Source organism: Argiope bruennichi, chromosome 2 (assembly GCF_947563725.1).
Source record: "Argiope bruennichi chromosome 2, qqArgBrue1.1, whole genome shotgun sequence".
Lineage (NCBI taxonomy): Eukaryota > Metazoa > Arthropoda > Arachnida > Araneae > Araneidae > Argiope > Argiope bruennichi.
Genome location: NC_079152.1, coordinates 43,469,562 through 43,487,977, shown reverse-complemented (window position 1 = coordinate 43,487,977; position 18,416 = coordinate 43,469,562). Strand labels below are relative to the sequence as shown.

The 18,416-nt window shown below is 23.8% G+C and overlaps 1 protein-coding gene across 4 annotated transcripts in view; it reads left to right on the top strand.

The window, feature by feature from the left end:
* Positions 1-17,939, top strand: part of LOC129957273 (proton-coupled amino acid transporter 1-like) — a 45,776-nt gene extending 27,837 nt beyond the window's left edge. For 2 of the 4 annotated variants that reach the window (XM_056069558.1, XM_056069550.1), the window contains exons 5-14: positions 1,586-1,657; positions 2,921-2,986; positions 6,188-6,247; positions 6,459-6,539; positions 6,983-7,067; positions 10,680-10,958; positions 12,266-12,432; positions 14,626-14,810; positions 16,019-16,150; positions 17,362-17,938. In XM_056069558.1, coding sequence (XP_055925533.1) covers positions 1,586-1,657; positions 2,921-2,986; positions 6,188-6,247; positions 6,459-6,539; positions 6,983-7,067; positions 10,680-10,958; positions 12,266-12,432; positions 14,626-14,810; positions 16,019-16,150; positions 17,362-17,585 — 1,351 coding nt within the window. In that variant the 3' untranslated portion in view covers positions 17,586-17,938. Of the gene's footprint in view, positions 1-1,585; positions 1,658-2,920; positions 2,987-6,187; positions 6,248-6,458; positions 6,540-6,982; positions 7,068-10,679; positions 10,959-12,265; positions 12,433-14,625; positions 14,811-16,018; positions 16,151-17,361 lie in introns of all 4 variants that reach the window. The other 2 variants (XM_056069542.1, XM_056069533.1) reach the window with 2 other exon arrangements.
* The last annotated feature ends 477 nt before the right edge of the window (positions 17,940-18,416 follow it).

Here is an 18,416-nt window from a genome sequence, read left to right as displayed (position 1 = left end):
TCGTAAATTATAAAAAATTCATATATCATTTTCTTTCATAATATGTTTTCATTTTGTATAAAATGCCTAGACACTTAATTGAATGCAAAAGGCTGGCCTGCAATATATGTAACAATTAATATTTCATATATTTCCTAGGCATTCTTTAAATGCCAAACTAATAATGTACAAAATGCATCGCAAATCTTATAATTCTGAGAACAAAAGGCTAAATGAAGCCTTTTTTTACTACAAATTTGAATTACATTTTACAACTTTTTTTCTAACCCCAAGATGTTTTGAAAGGCCTATATACAGAGGAGTAGCCTGAAAAAATAAGAAAAAAATGTCTGAATGCTATAAAGATAAAACAAGAACAATTTATATAATAAAAAAAACCTGTTCAAAAAAAAAAAACATGGATGAAATTATAGTTGATGGAGGATTCAACTTACATGATGTTGGCATGCTTACCAAAGAGATTTCTACTTCTACTACTTCTTTCTATGTTTAAAAGAAGCCAGTTATGCACATGCATACAAAATGTAGTTTAAAAATTTAACTTCTGTAGCCATGCTAGTAAAAATGATGAAGTGGATAGTTTGTGCACTCTTGTTTTCAAATCTAAAATTGCTATTGAAGATAAAAGGAATTCTTTAATATATCTAGATATACAAAACAAAAAAATGTTATTTATTATTTCAAAAAGTTTTCCTCTGCTTTCTTGGGAACTACTCTGCTGTGTGTACTAGTTTCTATTTCTAATGTTGACAAGAGCCAAGGTGATTCATGCAATGTTTTGGCAGTTTTAATGAGTGATTCTATTGACCTGGAACTCTTGAATGAATGAATGAAATTCATTAAATGTATTTTTTAGAAGAAAAAAAAAATCATATAATTTTTAATTTATGAGTTTTAATAAAGTTTATTTTGTTTTATTTTTTTGCAAGAAATAAAGTTAAGTGCAATTAAAAATTTCTTTCTTATGGTACAAATAAATGCGTTGCTTATTTTGTTTTCCTTAATGAGAAAGGCATAAATTTTGATTTGTATAACTTTTCTTGTACATATTTGTAATAAAAGTTTTTTAGTGCTTTCTTTAAAAAAAATTTTTATTCAGAATAACATTTATGTTTTTGAGGAATGAATTTCTTTTAAATAGTAGTCTTATCGTGATTTTTTCTTTCATACTTTATCTAAATCACATTTGGCATGCTATAGAATGTGTAGGTTTTCTACAGAATACCTATGTAATTAATTCTGTCTAAGTTTCATACCATCTCAAATAGCTTAAAAATTTATGAAATTTTGATTTTTTTTTTTTTTTTTTTTTTTTTTTTTTTTTTTTACTGCACGTTCTCAATATATTTAGTATGTACTGGTTTTTATATTCCATTAGAAAATTTTTTAAAGTATCTTTGTACATTTTACATTATCTCAACAGAAATTCTTAAATTTTTGAATACTTTTCTTACAATTGTCAGGATTTTAGAAGTTTCTTTGGTTTTCCTGTAAATGTTGCTAGAAACTGTCATTTTTGCTTTCTTGACATATTTCAAATTATAAAATAATTTTTTTTATAGTGAGAATTTAATTTTTTTAACAGAAAGGCTAGACGAAAGCAACTAAGAGAATTGCAAACTCAGCCAGGATCCTCCGGAGTAGAAGAAAATGTTGTGTATGTTTCAAAATTACTATTTTGTCTCAAATTTTTTCAGTTTAGTGAAAAATTGCATTTGATTCGTAAGAGAAAAATTTTCACTTGGTGAAAACTTGTAATATTTACATTACTACTATTATTATTATTTGCAAATAAATGAGATAAATTACCTTCTGTGTTTGTATCTTAATCGTTTGCATTCATATACAGTTTGTTTTACGAGTTTGAATGAGCAGTTTTGATATTTATGGAAACCATAGAATAATATTAATTTAAGATTGTAAGAATTAAATCAATTACAGTGATATTTCTTAACAACTGGAATATAAAATAATATTGTCATTGCTTTGATCATAATGTTTGTAGTCTCTGTGTTTATTTTACTAGTGTTAGTCTGAGTATGATCAATGCTCATCTTATTGAATTTGCTAAAATAGTGAATACATATTTTCACAAATATTTAATCTTAAATGAAAATAAATTTTTATATAGTCTTTTTCTAATTATTCAGTTTTCATCAACATCAATCTTTTTATTTATAATCTTGTAATGGAACCTTTCCATGTACTCTTAAGTAAGCAAACAAATTAATTTTTACAGTGTAAAAGTTGTGCAGATGTTAATAGTTTGATAACAGAAAAAATATAAGTTTTATTTAAGATTTTAAATGTCCAATATCAAGACACAAACTTCTGTTATCAAACTCACACTCTTCTTTTTATATAAATTAGATGATTTTTTTTTAATATCATGTATTGCATTCTTTCATCTTTCTTTTAATATAAAAAAAAATTACAATTTCCTATGTATAATCTCAATTGTTCCAAATATGTAATCTAATGTTTTTATTGCAATTCCATGATTAGTATTTAAAAGAAAATTTATCTGTACAAAGAAATCAAAGTTCCTGTTGTTAATAATAGATTGTTATATATATATATATATATATATATATATATATACAAAAGTATTAGAATCAAGTTAATAGGAAAAACAAAAACCAAATAAAAATTAAACCAAAAAAATTATTAAAAAATATTAAAAAAGAATCCGGCCTGAAGACTTTTTCAAGGGTCATAATAAATACTATGAAGTTCCTTTTTGGTTTTAGTTTAAATAGGTAATAAATTTTAGTTGCGATTTCGAAACTGTTTTGTTTCGTTTTCATTTTAGTTTCGTTTTCAAACTTTTTCTTACTTTAGATTGGTTACTTATATATATATATATATATATATATATATATATATATATATATATATATTTCCTTCTTCTTTCCATTAGGGCAACTGATAGAGTTGTGAGCATTTGGCCAAGGGAAAGCAATTCAGAAATACCTCAAGGATATCAGTAATATTTTTTAAAATTTATTTTGTAATTATATTGCAAGATGTCTGTGCTTGGATTTTAAATCATTAATAAGTATCTTAAAAGTTTAATTTTGAAACAAAAAAATGTCCTTATAAGTGTTTAATTTTTACAAGAACTGTAAGGAAAATATTTTTTTAAAAAAATCTCTCCAAGCATTGATTAAGGTAAATTGAAAATATAGGCTTAAATATTTTTTTCTCCAGATATAGCAAGAAATGAAATCGATAAAAGGAAATGTTTGGAGAAGAGATCCATAGGTTTCAATTCATGTTAATATTTAATGGCCTCTATTTCCACTGCCTTTTTTTTTTTTTTTTTTTTTTTTTTTTTGTCAACATTGAGCACCATTGTATATAGAAGCATGGAATTGTTATTCCAAAAAGGCTGAATTATTTCAGATTTTTTTTTTTTTTTTTACACATTTCTACTTAGTATGAAACCATGAGATGAAAATTCTAAATAACATGCCTGATGCATTTCAGATTGGTCATTAGACTGCAGAAGGTGGAGAATACATTAGAAATGAATGGGATGCTGGTTAGAATTGGATTGACTGTGGATTAATAAAAATATAATACGTTGAAAGATGTAAAATTAGTATGAAATAAGAAATGTAACAAACTTATTGCAGCTCAGAAAACATTAATATATTTTCAATGCTATATATATATATATATATATATATATATATATATATATATATATATATATATATATATATATATATATATATATAATGGTTAGTCCTCTGGCACAATGGTCAACCTTCATCATTGAATAAGAAATTTTGCAGGAAGTTACTTATTAGATATTAGAGGCTCACTGTCCGATTAAGCAAAATTTTAATTAAAAATTTAATTTTAAAAGATAACAAAATCTTATAGTGTTTCTGCTGTTACAATAAAGCATATTATCTCATAAATATTTTTTGCACTGTTAAAAGTTTTAAAAAAATAGCTTTTCAATAATGCCATTTTTTTAATGAATGCATTTTTCTTTATTTATAATAATGTTTTTAATTAGTTTTGAACACATTTTATTATGTGATTCTTATTGTAAGGAAATTCAAATCAGTCATTGTTTCATGAAATCTTTGAGTTGGTGAATTTATTCCATTTTGAGTGATGTTTTTAAATTAATATCATGATTTAAAAAACAGTTCTTCCTTTGGACTAGCACATCTTAAGGGACTTCAGTATTCCCTGAAACCTTACTGGGACTTGTATCACCACTTATTATTTCTAATTTACTTTGGAAGCATAAAATTTATTCTCTAGTCCTATTTCTTCACATATGGGGAATGTATTCATGAATTGTGATAGTAATAGAAAGATTTTTCTGTTATTAACTCTCAGTTCTGACATTCTGCTTGTCATTTGATCTTTGTTATCTGTTGACACTTGATAGGGGTTATCTTCTTCGAAAGCTTCTGGATAAAACTGACCACCTACATTCCACCTATAAAATCTTACTGCCTTCCAGGGTTTTTTCCCCCTCACACAAAAGAAACAAATCTGTTACCTATACATTGTAGTTATTCAGATGCAACAAAGAAACAAAATAAAAAAACACCTATTAGTGGGCACTTAGTGAATTTACCATAATTTCTAGAATAATGTTTCATTTTTTTTCTAAATGAAACAATATAAGAACTCAAAGATAAATAATCGAGAGCATCTTCATTCAAGCCATCAAGTATTTTGATTTCTACTAACTGTAACCTTTTTGCATCCTGGGGTTAACAGACTTTGTCACTATTTCTCTCACTGTTTATATTCATGTTTAAACATGTAAATAATAGAGGAAAATCTTCATGAGATGTAGTATTTGAAGTTTCCAATAAATATTAAAATAAATAAAGAAATTGGTTGTAATAATATTGTTTCCCTTTCCCCTCTTGTCTTTATATTTATTATTTATGCTTTTGTAAATATTTATGTAATTTGGTTTGGCATAAAAATTAAGGACAAATTAATGATTTTAAACTGATTTGAAGATTTAATAAAAAGTTGACATATAATAGTTATTTTTATGTGAACATTTTTTAAATTGTAAAACATGAAGCATAAAAATTGTTTGATTATATTTTTTTCGATTTTTTTTAAATTCTTAAATTATAGTGGTAAAAATATTTCAACATTATTTGGTATTGATAAATTATTTTTTGAACTGATATGGAATTGACAACTGATTGTAGTTCATTTATATAATTCACATGCATGTTTGTGTTAGAGAATGGGCATGTACCCTCCTCACTGTTTGCAATTATTTTTTTAACCCAATTTTACCAAAGATGTGTGATTTACCAATTATACAAATCTCCAATATTCCTAACCTAAGCCATTTCTTATCAATTTGCTTATTATTCACATTTTAAGATTTTTCAATCAATAATTTTAAAAATTGATTCAATTGACATTCACATTGATTTTGATTTCACATTCGATTGACATTTCATTGATTATTTTGCTTCTCAAATAATAATAATTTTTCCTTTAATGTACTTGTATTGATTTAATTTTATCGTAATCAATTTGATCTGGTCTCAGCTACATTAAATGAAATTGTTGCCATAAGAAAAAGTCATTTATTTCAATGTCTTATTTCCTGTAATCTTATGAAATAAATCACCCTAGAATACATAGTTCAATTAGCCCTAGAAATGACAGTGATTTATGAATCAATCAATTATATATTTTTGATTAATAATATATATGAATTATAAAATGAAACAGACTTTTAAAATATAAATTCAATGGTTACTTAATGCATGATTGTTCAAGATTAAAATGTAATGAAAGGAATAAATATAAGTAATAAATTTTTTTAGAAAGCTTGATTTATGTTAGATAGAAATTCCTTTCTCTCTTTTTTTTATTATTATTTCATTTCTGACCATTCACTGTTATTATGATACAAAAAATGATTTTAGTAAATGCATTAGAAAAATTATTAAATTTTAAGAGTAAGTCTTTTGGAAAAAAGGAAACTTATTTTAAAATTTAAATTGGAAATTTATCTGATATTTATAATATAATGCTATTCATTTTATCCATTTTATATTTTTAAAATTCATCACCTGATTTTTTATATTTCATATTTTCTCCTGTAATTATGTTATGTTTACTTTATATCAGTACCTTTTTGTATTATTGATAGATTTTTATTTCCTGATTTCAGAACATATGATCAAAGTGTCAATACACAAGGCAGTGCAAATCAAGTTTCTGAAGAAAATTCGTAAGAAAATTTAATGTATTTTGATTTGTCTTTTCATATTGTTTTTTACTGTTTTGTTTGCAAATAAATATAATTTGCACTCTATGGATAATGACATTTTTTAAAACTTTCAGAGTTTATTTGCAATATGTATGTTATTATTATTTTGTACAATTTAATGTTCATTTATTAAATTATTTCTGTTTTCTTATTAATACATTTTCCTCCTAAGATCTCTGGATTATGCTAACACTGCATTTGAAGCATTCCGTCATGGCCCACAATATTTCCGCTCATGGGCTTCTTATATGAGGTAAGTTATTGGATTTTCTTCTTGTATGAAATACACTTTATGTATAAAGTATGCCAAATTAGATAGTTTAAATGTCTTTTCCTTTGTTTAATTCGAAATTTTCTTATTTTGAAAATAGTCTTAGTTCAGCTGTTTTAAGAATTTTTTATGTAAACTGGTAAAATATTTGAAATACAGTTGTTACGAATTGCCTTCTGTAATTTTTCAAAGGAAAAAAAATCGTGTTCGAGATTTAATACCTTTTTTTTTTTAGTTTTTATTTGTATCCCTTCTTTTACTTGTCGTATGTGCAATTTAGATATGGTCCGCCACTTCAATTTTTTTGTTTCTCTTTACTTAAATGACTATTTTACATTAAGCTATTGTTTTGTATTTTTTTGTTCATTTTTGCCTGCTTGCCATCAACTACTAAATTCACTATTAATTAATTTTTTTTCCCAAAGATTTGCTGTTAATCTCTTATTGGTATTAACACAATTTGGATTTTGTTGTGTTTATTTCCTTTTTGTTGGACAGAGTTTACATGAGGTAAAAATAGTTTCCTTCTGTTTTATGTTTTTAATTTCTGCTTTTTCTTTGAAGTAACATTTATGATGTGTGGTTTGAACTATTAATTAATTTATATCTTTTAATTTTTTTTTCCAAATATATTCTGATATTAATGATCTTTTCAGTTTTGGTTTATAATAAAAAGATTAAAAAAAGATATTTCGTGGATTCTGATGGAAAATAAACTCTTAAGAAATAATTAGACAGTGTGCATAAAATAATTGCTGGAGTTCATTTTTGTTATGAAATAGTACAGTTATCATAGCTTTTAAAGCATTTTTTTTAAAAAAAAACTTCTGGTCAATTTAATTTTATTTTGTCAACTTATATCCACACTGATTGTTTAACTGATGAAGATTAATATTTGATTATACTATATACTAGTTGCTTCTACATTTGATTTCATATAATTTTTTTAGATATAATTCCATATCCGTGATTTCGCCAAATAGATTGACATTGAATCCGTGATATTATAATTATATTATGCTTTATTTATTGTTTACATGAACCATTCTAATGAGACCAGTCTCATGACAGCATATCACTATTAAAAGCTTAAATGTATGGTTATTCTTTCTTCTAAATTTTGAAATATACTAATTTCATGTTTTTATTTGCCTTGTAAACTGCACAGACATTAAACAAAATATTTAGCTTTCTACAATGAAAGCAAATTGTGTAATTAAATATTTGATGAAACAATGAAAACAGTTTTAATTTCAGATTAAAATTGTGATCTGCTTTTAAAAATTAGAGAAAAAAAATATTTTTAAAAACTTTTCAAAATTTAGGAAAAATTAACACGAATATTTAATTGGTATCATTAAAAAAAATATTTTTTTAACTCTTAAAATGTGCAATAATTTTTTGAAAATTATTTCAGAAAAATGCTAAAATTTTGACTAGCTTTTAATTAATTAAAATTCTAAAATTTGCTAAGTTTTGTAGCTGCAGAACAAACAGTCTAGCCTCTAGAGTACCAGCCTGCACGTACACACATTCGTCTTTAATATTTTTAAAAAATAGTTGTCCCTTAACAACCAAGTGCTTCATCAGGACTGTTGTTTTGTTTACTTTCAGTTAAATCTCTTATGTGTAACTATTCACTCCCTCAAAAAAAAAAAAAAAAAAAAAAAAAAAAACTTTTTTTTTTTAAATTTTATACTGCAACAGACATTAAAGTACCATGCGATTAATAGCTTTATATCTCTTATCTTCTTTGTATATATTAAATAACTTAATAGATTAAAATCCTGAGGAATCATAGCAAGATTAAAAAAAAAAAAAAAATTCTAACATATATCATCTAACTTTTATGGTACTGTCATTTCACTTTCTTATTCATCATGGAAACTACACAAATATTGATTATACAAATATTGGACAAAATACAAATACAAATATTGGACAAAATACAAATACAAATATTGAATAGGAAATATTGAAATATACAAATATTGAACATAATTAACTTTGGAGAAAAAAACCCAACTGATTATATATTTGATGAAACAAAGAAAATGCTTAAGTTTTCAGTTCAAAAATGTAATCGATTGTTATAAATTAGATGAAGAATAGTTTTAAAGATAGTCAGAATTCAAGAAAAATGTGCAAAACTATTAAATTAATATTATTGTATATATATATATATATATATATATATATATATATATAATTTTAAGAAAAATAAAAATTCATTCCTTTTCAGTAATGTTTTGTGGTGGTGGGGTTATCATGGAAAAACATTTATATTTTGTGCAATTTTTAATTAAATGAAATTCTGATTAAAATTGCTCTGAGGTGCACGTTTTCATCTTTCAAGTATATATGAACAAAAATTCGATTCTGTCTTGAAGAACACCAACATAATCATATGTATATTTATCTTATTTTATTGGTAGAAATATAATGTTTATGGTGTTTGATTATGTATAGCTCTTATAGTTGAATCTTGCTTAAGAAGCATATTTCATTCCCATATCTTACTCTCAATGCAAAATCTCATTAAGCTAAACAATCCCCTCCTCCGCAAGAATCAATGTAAAATAAGACAATATATTCCATATTTGCTCTAGTTACATTTCAAAATTTGGAGAAAATGCATTAATAAATCAGAAGACATTAATTCACCATTAAATGAATTTGTAGTGTACACATCTATTGTCTTATTAGGGTTATGTTTTTCAAAACAAGATGCAATAATTTCCTGATTTAATTATCTACATTCACTGAAGCTTTAATATTGAACATGTATAAAATAAAGAGCTATCAATTTAAAATCATGTGTTTGTATTAACCTAAAGTTTACCCACATATGCTACTGATACTCTTTTCAAAAATATTTGTTGTCTGATAATGCAAATATAATTTAAAAAAAAAAAAAAAAAAACTTAATATCTTCATAAATTATTATCACTGAATCCTTTCTCCTAACGAATTATTTTACATAAAAATGCTTTTGCAAAATGATTGAACTGCTTATGTTTTTTATATTGATACAATGATTTAATATAAGCGAAGTTTGAGTGAAATTGCTGTTTAAAGATCAAGCTATCAGATCCATTACGAATGTAAATAAAATAAAAGTTTCAAGCAAAAATAAAGAATTTTTTAGGCATTATTGACTGTTTGATTAAATGCACTTAAAAGAATGTTTTTAAAATATGCTCAACAATTTTGTTGATTTCTGCTGTGTAAAATTTGGTACTACAATTTCCATTTAATTATATTAAATTTATCATATTTGGATTTTAATAATTCAGAATACACTTTTTAGTTTTTAACTCTTAATGCATATTATAAATATTTTAAAAATAAAAAGTTTTCATAGTGAGAAAAGTTCCATTTTTTAAAACTATTTGATAAAATCTGATTTTTTTCTTAATTCTTAAGGCTGTGCTTAAAATAGCAGATGCTTAAACTTTCTTCTTCTTATTTTTTTAAAAAAAATATATTTATTACTTTGTTAAATAATACCTTCTGTTTTGATAAAGTTTTGTCATGATTGTTCATTTAAAAATTCATAAAATATATCATATATTTAACTTTCCTCATATTTTTTGTATTGAATTACATTGTTTAGAAATGACTAAAAAAACTTTTTATACTGTAAAAAAATATTCCATATGAAAAAAATTTCTTTTTAATTCTACAAACTTGTTAAATACTTTAAAATCTATTTAAAAAAATAAACTGAGAATGAAAGATAGATAGATAAAAAATGAATATCATTTCACATTTTGTTTATTAATAGGTTTTATATAGCATTTATTTGATGATTATTTTTTAGTTTAACAGGAAAAAAATATACTTATCATTTTAGAGCAGGGATCAATAAAAACAAAAAATTGCATGTAAGTATTCTGATTACATTAATTCATTCCTTGTGTATGTATTGCATGCAGCAATATAGTTATATTATTTATCTGCAGGTATTGATAAACAGATTGGTACATTAAGCATTGGTTCATTTAACCAATGCTTTATGTATCAAATCTTCAGTAATAATAAACCTTTTAATAACTAACCAATATAATAAAACCTTCAATAATAAGGTTTTCTCTTAAATTTTGTTTTTTATTTTTCCAGGTTTCTTTAAATATGAAGGTTTTTACTTCACTGAATACTACCACCATTATGGCTATTGAACTGCCATTTATGATTCTTTTGAATTTCATACCTAACCTTGATATGTTAACCAGTGTTTCAACAACAGCAGTTGGTCTGCAAAGTGTTGGGCTTTTCATGATGTTTATGTATTTTGTTACTGGCCCTTTCAGTGATAGTATTATACCTTACATTGCGCCTGTCCGGAAATGGCCACTGTTCTTTGGCACTGCCATGTTTAGCTTTGAAGGCATAGGAGTGGTTAGTAATAATATTATTAAGCCTTAAAATATATTTTTGTATTCAAGTTATTAATTAAAACTTCCTTACTTCATTCTGTAAGTTTTTCTATTTTCTTCTCTTAAATAATTATAATTCTTAATGTGTGTTTGAAATTAGATTGATTCAAATATCTTTTATCTCAAGACATTATACATTTAATACTATATTATTTATCATATATACATCATATTTATATAATATTTTATACCATATATTTAAAAATTTAATAGGACTTGATATTACATTTTTAACTCTTTTAACTCTGTTTAATTACATTTTATATGACTTTATATTTCATGTTTCTTTCAACAATACTTTTCAGTGTCATTTAGAAATTATAGATGTTGCTTTGCTCTATTATAAATTAGATGTACACAAGTAAGAATTATGAAGCAGTTAGTTTGAATTATAATTTTTATCAATTCCAAGCAAGAATTTTAAACTATCTAAAACTTTGTATTTTGTTATACTAGACTTCAAATTTATTTTAATGTGCAATATATTTATTTCAAATTAGTTGCTTTGGCAACCAGCTGATTCACTGGGAATAGAGGTTATATTTAATTCCAATTCAATCATTTAGGTACAACTTTATGTCCATGATTGTTAGACATTAACACATGTTATTTATATATTCAGTTCAGAGATTATATGATCTTTCTAATGAAGACTAGTGCAGATGTCTTACATCTATTAAAAATATAAATGTGCAATTCATTGATTTTCAACATTGTAACTATACTTATATTGTAACTATACTTTTTAATTCCTTTTATAAATTGCAGAGATAATTAACAGAATCTTGCATTTAAGCCTTCAGCAATGGAAGAAAATCTCATGATTTAATATTTGATAATTAATTCTGATTTTGAGGATAGACTAAACAAATTTTTATTTCTAATTATTAATATACTTAGAATGATTGTCTCCTTTCCATTTTTTTAATTGGAATATTGTTGCCCTAGAAGTTTAGGAATATCCATTAATTTGATTTTAGAAAAGGTTTTACTTTAATTCTTTAATTATCAGAAGGAGTATTAATTTTTTTTTTTTAAAAATGAGATTAAAGAAAGAGATGGATTTTTGTTTCTTTTTAAAATTATCACCAAGTTTGTAGAGGATTGCTACCTAGCTAATAAACCTTACATTGATGTAGAATAATCTATTTATTCAAATATACATCAATGTCAATTAGCTGATAATTGTGCTTTAAATAAGTTTATAATATCAAAAATAATGTATGTAGATGCTATAATGTTGGTCTCTATTTTCTTGTTTTGTGACAGGTTTTACCACTGGAAAATGAAATGAAAAAAAAAAAGAGTTTCAGAAAAATTGTGAACATAGGTATGGCAATTGTTGTACTCTTGTATCTTCTGATTGGTATTTGTGGTTATATTAAATATGGTGCTGATGTAAAGCCTAGCATTACATTTAACCTTCCAGTAGGATGGTAAGTTCTTTATTTAGAACTTTTCTTATCTATTTATTTGAATGATCATAATTATGTTTATATTATTCTTAACTATATTTTATTCAGATTATCAAAATACTACCTTAATCAGATAATTTTGATTATTTGTAAAAAAAAAAATATTAATAATAACATTTTGAAGGACACAAAGGCATGTGTCCCACCTTTTTCAGATTTTTTTTTTTTTCACAAAAATATAACTTTTTAAAATGATTCATGTTTTGACAGTAAATTACTTTTAGTTTCATTTGTAAAAAAATGAATTTTGGAGTGATGCTTGAGAAAGAAAATCTTTAATATTTAATAAATATATTCAAAACAAAATCTCTTTACAAATGCTATTTTACCATTTATTATAGCTACAAAAAAGTGAGATAAATTAATCTTGTCATGCCAAGGAAAAACAAACAAACAAACAAAAAAAAAAACACATCATGGAATATAAAAACATTTAAGAAGAAAAGTGTATTTCCAGGTACTGCACTGAAAAAAATAATATTTCTATTCCCTATCATTACCACTATTTATTCACATTTGAAATCATTTGTGAAAAACTCAGACCTGTAAAAATACTTTATGTGCAAAATATATTATTTCATGGTGGTAAAATTCAGTCACATATTTTTTTAAAAACAAAACATAGTAAACTTTAAAGGATTAAATAATTTTTTGAAATATACTAATACATAATGACATATTTTAGAATTTTGTCTTAAATAAGAATATACTATTTTATCTTGAAATGCTTTACTTATTTTCCATTTTTTCCTCGTTTTATATTTAGAGAATTTATTATTGCTGTCTTTACTCTGTAATCATATTGATTTATTTGAAGTAATTGATGTACACCTGAAATATATTTTTTTGTATGAAAGAGCATTTTTAAAAAATAATTTTACAAACAAAAATAAATTTGTTCGTTAGAAAAGCTTAATTTTCCCAAAGGGTTTAATTTTCAGTTAAATTGGTAAACCATATGGATTTCAAGTCAATAATAAACTGGCAATGTTTCCTTTTTTATAACTATCCAGATGATATTCATAAGAATAAGTCATATGAGATTTTTAACCTCAGAATTTCATAAAATGTGTTAAAAATTTTCAAATATCTGTCTTAGCTTTTTGCCTTATCTTGTATCCAAATACCTTTAGCATGTAGATATTTTAATTTGTTTAAGTAGACGAAGATCATAATTCATTTTCCTTGTTTCTTTAATCAGTTCAAAACCTATGTACAAATGAGATTTTCATCATACAAACTCATGTATTTCTGTTGTGTATAGTTTTATTGCCAATATGCTTAGAAATACTAATATGGTTACAAAATTAAAACATGCAAAATTTATTGAAGGCAATATTAATCCCACAAATTATGCACAAAATATCTAACATTTGTATGTCTCTTTTATTTTAATCATATCTTTTCTGAAAAAATTTACATTCAAGAATTTTTTATCTTCACATCTAATGATTGCTTCTTATAAGTCTGTTGCACCATTTATGGAAATTGGTTCAGTTTTGTAATCATTTTCATAGGATTAAAAACGATAACATCCCTATGGACAAATTTGAATTCATTTTGGTGCAGCAATAAATGAAAGTTTGGTGGAAAGAAATTGATAATTAGTGCATTCAATAAAGAGCATGAACATAGATTGGCATGATATCAAATGGATATTTTGGCTGTAAACATTATTTTACAAAATAGCAATAAATATTTAAACATGTATTTTTTTTCCCATTTTAATAGTCTGTAATTAATAAAGATTTTTGTGAACCTCATGTCTTAAAATTAATCATAAAGATTGATTAATAGTTTTAAAATGGTTCCATATATATATAATATAAATAAATAAGCTTGCATATACTGTGTATGCAACTAAAATATCATCATTCATATTATCTTTTCTTTCATAACTTTTATATAGTTATTAAATTATAATACAACAAAAATTGATTGATATTGTGTGAAAAATATTTATTTCAGTTATGTTGAATCATTAGGGTTGAAATAATTATGCTTCAATATTTTCATTAAATTATTTGAATGCTTTTGACATTTTAGATTCAGAAATGCTATTCTTGCTAAAAATTTTACTTATTATTTTTAATTAATTTTTTTAAAATATATTTTTAATTTTTTCACTTCATTTTTTTACATTTGTTTCTTTAGCTTCAGTGAAGTAATTAGATTGTTGTTTGCCTTGGCCATCTTTTTATCATATCCTTTACAGATGTATGTACCATTTACATTTATATTGCCATACTTGAAAAGGAAATTAGTCTCTGATGGATGCAATAGATGTGGTGAGCTTACCATAGATTGGATTATAAGAACATTTCTTGTGTGCATTACATGTAAGTAATTTTATTTGAAATGCATATATTTCTATAGATTGTACTGCATGTTTTAGTAGAATTTGTTATAGGCCATTAAAAGTTATTAAATTGTCTTATGATAAAATCAGTATCACAATTGTGGGAGTTCACATTTGATATTGGTTATATTAATTGTTGTAACATTTAATTGTGATTAATACTTCCCGTGCATTATATTTTTTTGTTATCAAAATAAATAAATATCTGTAGAAAAGTTGCTTTTAAAAATTATTTCAATTAGTGTCAATTTATTTTCCCTCATGCATTTTGATTTAATAATTATGTGTAAAATATATATATAACTTCTTAAAGTATATTAATATATAAGCATATTAATATGCTTCATTTGTAAGTAAATATATAACTTCAGTAGGAATACTGTGTCAATGTAAGATTTTAAACCTTTCCTATAGCTTCTTTTTTCTTTTTTTGACATTTTATGACTAGAAGGGAATTTTACAAAGAATATTTTAGCTTTGAACTTTATTCAAATACTCGAAGTATTTCTCTTATTCTGTACTTCATTATGAAACTTTATGTGTAATAATGCAAGAACTTTCTCTTCAATATCATATCATTATATATTAAAGTTATATATCATTATGAAAATTGCTTATGATTGATAACATCTACATTGTCAATATTTCCTTCATAAATTTTGAGTTTTTTTTTTATTTAAAAACAACATTGGAATTAATAAAAATATGCTTTGCTTTTGATGTTAAATGAAATAAATAGAAATTCAATTCATTTATCCTGAAATACAATTGTTATTGAAAACCTATTATTATGAACATTCTTTCCCAATAAATAATCAAAAGATTCATAATACAAGAAAGAAAAATCAAAAAAATTCTGTTATTTCTTTTGTAACATTGAGCTAAATAGTTTTTTCAATCTAATATTAAATAATTTGGATAATATTAATATAATATTATTAAGTTTGAATAATATGGATAATTTTAATCCAAATACCTGCTGACAAAACTTACACTTCTGAATCCTATTATTAAATTATGCGAAGAATTATGTTAACTATTCAGCTGATTAAAGATGCTGATCATAACATTATTTTAAATATCTAAAGAGTAATTAAAGCTATATAATATTTAGAAAGTATTCTTTTATTTTAAAATATTAATTATTTCATTATCATTATTGTACTTATTCATATCTTTTTCCTTTAGTTGGCATTGCAGTTGGAGTGCCCATGTTAGATTTAGTCATTTCATTTGTTGGTTCTGTTGCCAGTAGTTGTTTGGCTCTTATTCTTCCAACTTTAATTCATATTGTCACAATTTTAAAATATGATGATATTAGTAAGTAACTTTTTTGATAAGATTTATAAGTATTTAAAACTTCTTCATATTTTTTATTTTATTTTCTGCAATGGAAAGCAGGTGAAATACTAAAATTTTTCTGAAAACAGTAATTTATAGACAGTGTTTTTCAAGATTACTATTATTATTATTATTTTGCCTCATCTGCTAACATGTCATAATTTTCTTTAATTCTTAATTGCAGATGTAAATACAGTAACCTACTAGTTGCTTAATCTTATTAGATGATGCTAGCAATTTTATCAAAAAATTTTCATCATGTAAAATGTACACTATTAGTAAATGTTGGACCTAAAATTTTAGCGACATTAATTGAATTCATTAATTCATTGATATTGATTGTATATCTATCTCTCTTACTGTTAAAGATAAATATGTGAGTGTGTGTGGTAGTGCTCTACAGGCCAGACTCTTTGATCTACAACTATCAAATTTGGCATATATATATATATATATATATATCGGAGAGTGTAAATGTACACTTCAAAGCATTTTTTTAAATTTTAATCAAATAAAAACTGAGTTGAATTCATGCATTTTTCTGTGATAACATTTCAAAATATTTATAAAGAATGTATTTTATACAGTTTCAAAATTTTAAAAAAATTATTTTAATGATATCAATTTAATAATCATACTAAGCTTTGATTTTTTAAAACCAAATTTCCAATAATAGATTACAATGTTGCCTTGAAATTCAAGCCATTTTCATTGCTTCATCATTCTTAGGTGATATACATATGGCCTAGACAAATGGATCATGATTTAAAACTAAGTAAATCTTTAAAAAATATATTTAATTAAATATCTTATGATTTTAAATATCATGAAGCTGACATTTATAAATTTAATCATTTTTATTTGTTAAAATAAATGAAAATGCAATATTAATAATTATTTAAAAATATTAATATAAAATTATGTAAATAATTATTATAAAAATGATTTTATATGGTATTTCTTTCAATTACAGTTTACTAAATTTGTCAGAATAGTGCTAAGCAAATCCAATTAATTTTTTTTTAATTTAAGTTTTTTATAGTAGGTCTCCTCTCAAATTTATTAATTCATAAGTCTTTCCTTTAGAGTATTTATGTATCAAAAGGCTTAATTTTTTTTATTATTATGTATTATTATTCTTATACGCTTTAATCAAAAATATGTCATTAATTTCTATTTATTTTTTATAGGGTATAAAAAAGCACTCATAGCTGTTGACATGTTTCTATGTGGTCTTGGACTGTTTGGACTAGTTGTGGGTGCATTTACATCAATTTCAGAAATGGTAAACAGAAATACAACTGAAGTAGCTTTAACTGTTGCATCGTATGATGAATTAATGTCTTCTGGAATTAATGAGACTATTTTGCTCTTAAGTTCAAAAAATTCAAGCTGTTGCACTCTCTTTCATTAAAGTAAAAAACTTAATATAATTTATTTTGCTATGTTTAATGGAGTCTCTTAATATTATTCAAAAAAATGTGGCTAAATACAAAAATAGATTTTTTGAGATGCACCATGAAGCTAAATAGAAAGTTGTTCTATTTGTAATTTAATATTTATTCAAATTGCAATTTGAATTTTGATTTTTATCAATATATGTAGTTTATTAATATAAAATTTGATTCATTTAAATGCCTTGTTTTATTTTTATATGATATATTTTTCCTTTCAATTCATTGAGCTAATTATGTAAGATACATTAATTTTTATTTTGAAATTAACTCTTTCACATAATTTTGTTGTTTTATATTATGATATTGCTATTTATCTATCTACCTATATATCTAGAGAAAGATATAGTGAGAGTTTCATATGAATAGAAAAATTAGAAATGTGAAACCTTTTACCACTTTTTAATTTTATAAAATTAATAAACATTATTGAAAAAATAAAGTTTTTATTTCAATCATTTTACATAAAATATTAACCCCCTTTAATTCTTTGGGGTCATGATTTTATTAGTATGTTGGTAGCTAATTTATAGAACAAATTAATCAATTTGAATAAATGAAAAAAATATAATTCAATATCAGTTTTAAGGATTTTTTCAGAGTCAGATTCAGTGTTTGAATTCTCAAATGTATTTTATGGAATTATTCGTTATTACACATTGTGTCTTTGCTATGAAGATAGGTACATATACTTTGTTTCTGAAAATACATACAATTTCTTATTCTTCTTTGTTTATTTGTGATTGTTTATTTTGTCTTTCCATTATAATATGTGGCATTCCATTTATATG